Consider the following 7,869-nt stretch of genomic DNA (forward strand, 5'->3'; position numbering starts at 1 on the left):
ATGTCATCACCATCAATCGTCTTGGGTAAAAATGAAGGAGGCATGGGAGGAGGGAGAAAACACAATGGGAAATAGTCAGCGACTGGGCATATCCGGTGGAGCTTTCCGTCTTCTGGGCGGGGTCTCCAGGTCCTTCTTTGTTTGGAACATCAGCAGAGGACCGAGATCTGATCTCAGTGCACATAAGATCTGATCCACTACTACATATTGTTACATTGAATAGGAGACAAAAGAACTATTTTTGGAAGACTCTTCTCACTGGATGTCTGCTGCTTCAAGTTTTGAGCCTTTCACTCAATGGTATATGTACATAGATATACTATCAGGATGTAGGAAAAGTAATGAGAGATTGATGAGTATGTATTATGATTGTCTTAAATATAATGCAGGTAATGTAATTGCTACTTTATAGAATTTAGTCTTTAAAATTTATAAAATTATTAGCTAATTTAGGGCCTGGCAAAGAGAGGGGAGTCTTCCTCTATCCATCTGTGGCTACAAATTTCCCCTAAAACACTTGTGCAAGTTACTTGTACTCATATAGTGTGTGTCCTCATAGGTAAAAGACTGGTAATAATGCTTAGCTCAGAGAGCTGCTGTGAGGCTCTATGTGTTTAGCATACAGTGGGCACAAAATCAATGATAATGATTCTTCCTCATATTTCATGGGTCCTTCAAAAGTAGGCTCTGGGTCTAATTCATGTCCCCTCTTTGATTCTTCTGGCCCTGGTTGCCTTCAGTGCCCCCCACTGTAAAATACACATTCGACTAGAATCGAACTGGCATTCACTTGGCCATAGTTGGCCTGAATGGATGTTTTCTTTGGCCCACGTACAGGAAACCAGAGCCAGTGTTTTAAAATTGAGATATTTTACATAGAAATCTAGAATTCCATCTTCTCTTGAAAAATCAGGAGATGTGGCAATGAAGAGTCCACATCCCTACATGACAACAATTGGCTGGAGCCAGGTGGCAGCTGGCCCCTAAGGTAGAGCATGCACTGTCAGTTGGCCAGAGCCTATCAGTCCTGCTCTGTTCATTCGCAAGACCTGCTTGACCCTGAAGACAACCCAATTTGGGGCCCTCTGGACAGCTGGAAGCAGTCTATGCCAGGCAGAAGGTAGGCACTTCCTTGCTAAATGAGTAAAACCCTTACCCCCCTCACCATCTCCCCCTTTTTTCGCTACCATTTTCTTGTCTTGTCATGCTAAGAAAGCCCAGTTATTGAGTAAGGTGATTCTCACTTAGAAAAGTAAACTGAACAAGTCTGTTAGAGTCAGGAGAGTCTACGTTATACTGTGGTAGCAAACAACTCCTATATCGCAGTGCCTTACAACAACGAGAATTTATTATTTGTTCACACACACAAACCTAGACACAAAATGAAAACACCCTTATATTTTGACAAGCATGCATACATGCATGAGTGCATGGGTATGTTTGCAATCACGAGTCAAATGAAAACTCTGGCATATGAACATATGACCTCCCACAGAACCCTATTTAGAGACTGATCAGCTTAGACTCCATGACGCTGTTTTCGTAAGAGACATAAAAAGGCCCCAGAATCTAGGCATTAAGGGATGGTGGTACAAGAATATCCACTCTCAGCCAAGGAATTGTCCCATTTCATAAAAAGAGTCTGAAAAGCTTATGAAAGAACCTAGAGGTTAAAAAAACAAACATGTTAAGCATTTTGGACTTTAAACATTTTGCAAATGCATGAATAGGAAGTACTCTGGTGAGGCCTCCTCTTCTGGGTTTCTAGCTCAAGAGGGAGATGCACTCCAGATGTCCAATAGGCAGAGAAATGGAGCTGGCTGGCCTGGGTTGGAGAGAGGAGCTAGAAGGCTGGGGCCCTTCATCTCCAGCAGGAGCTGCAGATAGAAAGGAAGGCATCAGACCCACGTCACATCCGTTTCCCCTCCTGGCTCTCCCCTCTTTTTTGTTCCACCCAATCGAGGCTTTGTCACCTGGACTACAGCACAGAACTCTTCCTCGCTGATGTGTTCATCTTGGGTCTTGCCTCCTCCAATCTCTCCATCAAAGTCACCACATATCTTTTTTTTTTTTTTTTTTTTTTTTCTTTTGTCAAGCCCGGGATAATTGAATATACTCCTCTCTAGCTCAGACATTCCCGGGCTCCTCACCACCCACAGTTTCTGGTCTAGCCCCTAGGCCTGGCATTCTAGACCTGGGTGACCAGTAGCCTCCCCAGCCTCATCCCTTTCTGTTCCAGCAGTTCCTCTAATGTTGCTGCTTCACTCACACACCACACCCCATCCAGCATTTTGGTCTGGGAGTGCCCAGCCTTCCCTCTCAACCTTCCCAGGATTCTATCGCTCCTCTGATCCTTCCTCTCCAGGCTCAACATTGAAATTTAGCCACAAAACACAACTAGTGAAGGCATCCAGGCTCCACATGTAGACTGGAGGCAGAGACCAGATCTCCCTCCAGCCTAGGCTCTTATCACCTATGTATATCCTGCCCACCACAACAGATTTCAGGGGTCAGACTAGAAAGCTCTGGGATGGGAGTGAGGAGACCTGGGCGTGCCACTTGATATGCTGCATGCCTCAGGGCAAGTCCCTGCCACTCTCTGGGCCTCAGTTTCCTTGTTTCTTGACACCAAATGCACTGGGCATTTCCTGATGAGCACAGAGCTCTGACGATTCACTGAGCAACCATCACCTGCCATCTCTGACATCAGGCTGAGGAGCTTGGGTTCCCCAGACCCAAGGAGGTTCAACCCACCAACCCAGACCTCCCAGATAGGCCCTACTTACCACAGCGCCGTCCCATTTTCCAACCATCCCCACCCCCTTGCTGTGCTCTCCTTTCAAGGACCAGGCTACCTGCTGCCACGCAGGGCTGGAGCAGGGAGATGGAGCCAGAAGATGTCTGAGAAGAGTTTCTCAGCATCAGCAGAGCCTCAGCGGCTTCCAGCTTCCGCTGCCACTCTGAGGAGGCAGAAACTGAGTCCTGGTCAGAAGCCTCAGGACCCTGCAATGGAAAGGGTGTGAGAGGATGGGAACTGAAAACCTATGCCTCCCTACGTCCTGCAATTGTCCCTTCAGCCCCCGGTTCCGCTGAAGGCCCCACCCACCCTGAGGCCATCTGCCCTTCCCATGCACTAAGCTTGGCCCCTGCCAGGGTCCTGGACCCCACTATTTTCCAGGATCTGTGGCCGCAGTGAGGACAGGGTCAAGGGTGGCACACAGCTGGAGGACCGGAGTTGAGCATCTAGAAACAAGGAAGGAGAGGCCAGGGGATCAAACCCTCTGGCAGACACATACTGCCAGTAGACAAACAGGGCCAGGAGTTTGCAATATCTGGATGTGGGAATCTGAGTGCCTGCTGGCCATTAGTCGTTGTGGCTTGTGCAAGTCCTTTCCCCTGTTTGGCCTGTATTCCTTTCTATGTCTTTCTTGTATATCTTTCTTGAGACACTCATTCCTGCCAGCAGTTTCAAAACTCTCGGGGCAACAGTGACGGGTGTAGGAAATCACAGGTGTCTGCATTTTAATCTGCAAGGCACCTGAAGAGATGTGATTACTGTCCTGTCCAGGGACTGGTTCTCACTTCCATATTCCTCAGTCCCCATGGAACTTGAAGGACCAGCCTGGCTCATCTCCAGGAAGCTTTCTCTAAGGGCCTCTGGACTCCCCCCTGGGCTCTGTGGCCCTCACCACCATGGCCCTCCTTTCAGCAGGACCTTCTCTCCCATCAATCTGTTTCCTCCATCTGAATGGAGGACTAACAGCCTCCATTCGTTGAAGGAATGTGCCACGTTGTGGCACAACGTGGCCTAGTCCTCTTGTCAATGCTATAGGTTTATGATATTGTCCCCATCAGTACACGGCTAGGGAAATGGAGGCTTGGAAATGGCCATATTCTCACAAATAGGAAATGGCAAGGCTGGGAGAACCCTGCCCTTCCCCACTAGTCTGAGATGCTGCCTCCTCCTCCCCTCCTCCTGCTCCTCCACCACCACCTCCTCCTCCTCCCACTTCTCGTCCTTCTCCTCTCCTCCCCCTCCTTCTGGCTGCTCATCGGTCGCCACCTCCACTTCCTCCTTGTATCTCCCACGGCATCAAGCACAAAGGCCAGGCATGCAATAACACAATATACAACTAGCTCCGTGGTCCTTCTCACTCTACGCACATGCTGGACAGGGCAGGGGTCCTGTGGGTCTTCCTGGAAAGAGAAGTTGTGAGTTGCATCTTCAAGGCTGCTGGAGTCCAAGATAGAGACAAAGATTTTGGGGCCTGACCAATCAGCAGACCTCCTTGGGTGCTCGCCTGCAGGAGCCGAGAGGACAGGGTGGAGTGTCAGCACCAGGCCAGCCATGGAGAGGAGACATGGGTATGTTGTGTGATGAGGATAGTAGCCCAGAATGTCAGAGCTATTCAGTAGCCCTGAATGTCAGTCAGAGCTGAGAAGACCTTGAGGACCAGCCAGTTCCTGCTCTTTATTTTCCAACCGGGGAAATTGAGGTCCAAGGAGGAGTATTATTTCCCCAAAGTCATATGGCAGGCTGCAGTAGGGTTAGAGAGGGAACCCATGTCTTCAGGACACAGACAAAAGAGTCTGGGCAGTGGCTGAGATGGGAACCTCCTCAGAGCCCTCAGACTCTCCTTACTTCCCTGGGGGGGGGGGTGGTGCACAGGGGTGGGCCTCAAGCTGGGACATGATGTTCTCCTTCCCAGCTGTGGAAAGCTGGGGACACTTTAGATGAGCCTTTCCCCCCTGAACCCACCCCACCTCACTCCACCCCCACTCTACTTCACCTCCAATCTGAGGTCTCATCTCACCGAGAACCATTTCCACCCCCACCCCCCACCCCCCACCCCTCACCCCGATTGCCCCTTCCCACCAACACTTGGTAGATCATATTGATAAAGTTTTATAGGTGGGGCAGCTAAAACCCTGAGGAGTAACTTGCCAAGGCCACATCGAAATTGGGTAGTAGGACTGGTGGCAGCACTGCTCGTGCTCTCTACACCCAAACCCAAGACGCCCTCCCTGACCAGAAACACTCACTGACGACTTCTCCTTGAATGGTCAACTTCTGGACATGGCTGTGAGCTTTGGGAGGGGAGGCCCCACTCGTTATCAGTCCTTGAGTCAGGTGCCTCTTTAGGCATGCCCCCTGCTCCCTCTTCAAGGCACTCTCAGCAGGCAAGACTCTGCAGGGATCCCTAAAGTGGGGGATTGCCAGTCTACAGTCAGTCACATTTAGAGGAGGCCCCCTCCCCACCCCCACTGTCAGACACCATACTCACGAGAAGAAGGCACACTTGTGACATTCGCAAGCCTGGAAGGGGCAGGAGTGCTCCTGGTCCTTGGTTTGGTCATCGAGGCCATGGTTGTAGCAGCGGGCACAGCAACTTACAGTTCTTTTGGGGCCAAGTTCGATCCCCCATGGGGCTCTGGTCTCAAGGCCAGTGGGGGAGTCGGAGGGGCAGCAGGGCACAGCAGGCATTTCATTGGGATCCATGGTTCTAGGGCCAGGAGTGGATGTCAGGATGGCCACATGATCCCCTACCCTCAGCATACTTCCTCTGCCCTTCAAAATCCCCACCTGAGGTGCCTGGATTCTTCTTCATCCAGCTCACCGCTGAAATTGGATCGCACCCACCCTTCTTGCTCACACAGCCTCCTGCCCGGGAGGCCCTACTCACGCAAAGCCTCGTTCCAAGCAACTCATGGCATGGTTCCTGTCAACTTTCAATCCAATCATCATTCTCCTTGCCTACCTTCACTCTACATGGATCCCATTTTCAGGCATATACATTCACTCTTGTGCCCCCTTCAACAATTCCTGCCCTCCCCTTCTCATGTGTCATCCTCTACTCTGCTATACCTATTTTTCCTGGCATTCGCTTCCACCGTTGTCTTCCTAACCTCCCACAGTCACTCACTCCCTACTCATGACTCTATGGCTCCTGAACTCAATTCTGTTATTAGTCTCATGTACATCCTACGTTCGAATTTCCTCTCACACCCCATTCTGATCTTCTTCTGCACCCCACTGTAATCTTAATTATTCTCTTCCCCCCCCCCCCTTTTTTTTTTTTTTTTTTTTTTCCCAACGTTTATTTATTTTTGGGACAGAGAGAGACAGAGCATGAATGGGGGAGGGGCAGAGAGAGAGGGAGACACAGAATCGGAAACAGGCTCCAGGCTCTGAGCCATCAGCCCAGAGCCTGACGCGGGGCTCGAACTCACAGACTGCGAGATTGTGACCTGGCTGAAGTCGGACGCTTAACCGACTGCGCCACCCAGGCGCCCCTCTTTTTCCCCCTTTAAGCGGACACCCCTTTGCACCCCATGAAATTATATTATGTTGCTGAATCCCAAGCCCCTCTTTCGATAATTATGTTTTATTCATCCCTTTGATTAGTCATTGACTAGATCCTTGTTGGGCCCCCTATGGAATGCCAGACCCTGGTCTGGTCAACAGACAACTCCTCGCTGCACTAATTGTTTTCTTCCACCAACACACCCTCTCTGCTTTCATTCAAACCCATGTATTCCCTCCACAGCCTCCTGACAATCTCCCATGATCCTCTTCACGCTTCAACAGTTCTGCTTGGGTACACCTTCCCTGTCCCCCAAACCCAGGGTGTACTACCCCGTCTCAAGGCAGCCCAGTCATTCGCTGCCACTACCACATCAAAATCAAAGGCAGGGGCATATGCCCTGCCTCAGGTTCCAGAGGCCAGGAGTCAAGGGTCTGAGGCAGGGGATCCTCCCCCAGGCGTTCCAATGTTGTTGGTTGGGGGTGGGGGTGGGGGTGCGGGTGACTGAGTTGGACATCAGGAGCGGGCAGAGGGACCCCACTGAGGTGGAGGAGAGGGCCAGGGGTTGGTGATCCAGAGCAGGAGGGAGGGAGGAAAGAAGACGTGTGGAGAACGAGGGTCGTATTCCTGATGCCAGCCTGTGGTTACCTCAGCCTCCAGCCGCAGTGACAGGAGGTGGCAGGGAAGACCGCTTCTCTCTCCCTTTCTCGCCCTTCGCACAAAGGCCAATGAGTTTCCAGCGCTGCCTTGCTCCTCCCACATCTGTGGCCAGCGACCAATGAGCTTCGAGTTCCACCGGAACTCACCCACCAAAGCCCCGCCCCCTTACCGTCCTCCCACTTCTCTGCGTGCTGGCTTTACCAAGCCCGCCAGTGAGTAACTCCTGAAGTGAGGTGGAGCTTTGCGTTCCCCCAAACCTTGTTTCCCAGACTTTTCTCTCCTTGGATGTGACATACTACATGCGCGTGCAGTTTTAACTCATGTCCTTGGTATTCTGTAATTTACTTTTACAAAATCCAGCGTGTGTTTTTAAGATTCATCCATATTCCTATGTCAGGGATTCTCAATCAGGGGGGCATCCTGTACCCCCGAGGAACATTTGGATGTGCCTGGAGTCATTTTGGTCCACCTTTGCATGTCTCGGCTTCTGAGCTCCCTGTCTGTTCCATAGATAAATTTGTCTATTCCTGTGCCAATACTCCACCATCTTAATTTTTACCTCTTGACAGGACATCTTGATCTATGTGTGGTAGGGAAGGTCCCCACATCTTATTCATAATCTTCAGGCGTATCTTTCGTATTCTTCACCTTTTGCCCTTCCAGTATAAATATTAGAATCAACATGTCATGTTCCTTGAAAATTCATGTGCAACACATTTGGGTTGCATTTTCATTAAATCTATGGATCAGCTAGGGGAGAATTGCCTGTATTTATGACACCCAGCCTTCCTAGTCACCAACATGGCATGTCTCTCCATTTATGAGGGTCTTCTTTAATGTTTTAATATTTTAGTTTACTATTTAGGTTTATCTTTTCTACATTCAGATCTTGTACACCTTTTAT

At 50.1% G+C, this 7,869-nt stretch overlaps 1 protein-coding gene across 1 annotated transcript; it reads right to left on the reverse strand.

The window, feature by feature from the left end:
* Positions 1 to 384: 384 nt before the first annotated feature.
* Positions 385 to 4,301, reverse strand: LOC121024521 (doublesex- and mab-3-related transcription factor C1-like; the record flags this gene model as incomplete). Its single annotated transcript, XM_040466746.1, has 3 exons — positions 385 to 1,877; positions 2,856 to 3,003; positions 4,165 to 4,301. Coding segments are annotated over 3 exons (398 nt in total), but the record flags the coding sequence as incomplete, so codon positions are not given.
* Between the last annotated feature and the right edge of the window lie 3,568 nt (positions 4,302 to 7,869).

Source organism: Herpailurus yagouaroundi, unplaced genomic scaffold, assembly GCF_014898765.1.
Source record: "Herpailurus yagouaroundi ecotype Mexico unplaced genomic scaffold, PumYag 65613, whole genome shotgun sequence".
NCBI lineage: Eukaryota > Metazoa > Chordata > Mammalia > Carnivora > Felidae > Herpailurus > Herpailurus yagouaroundi.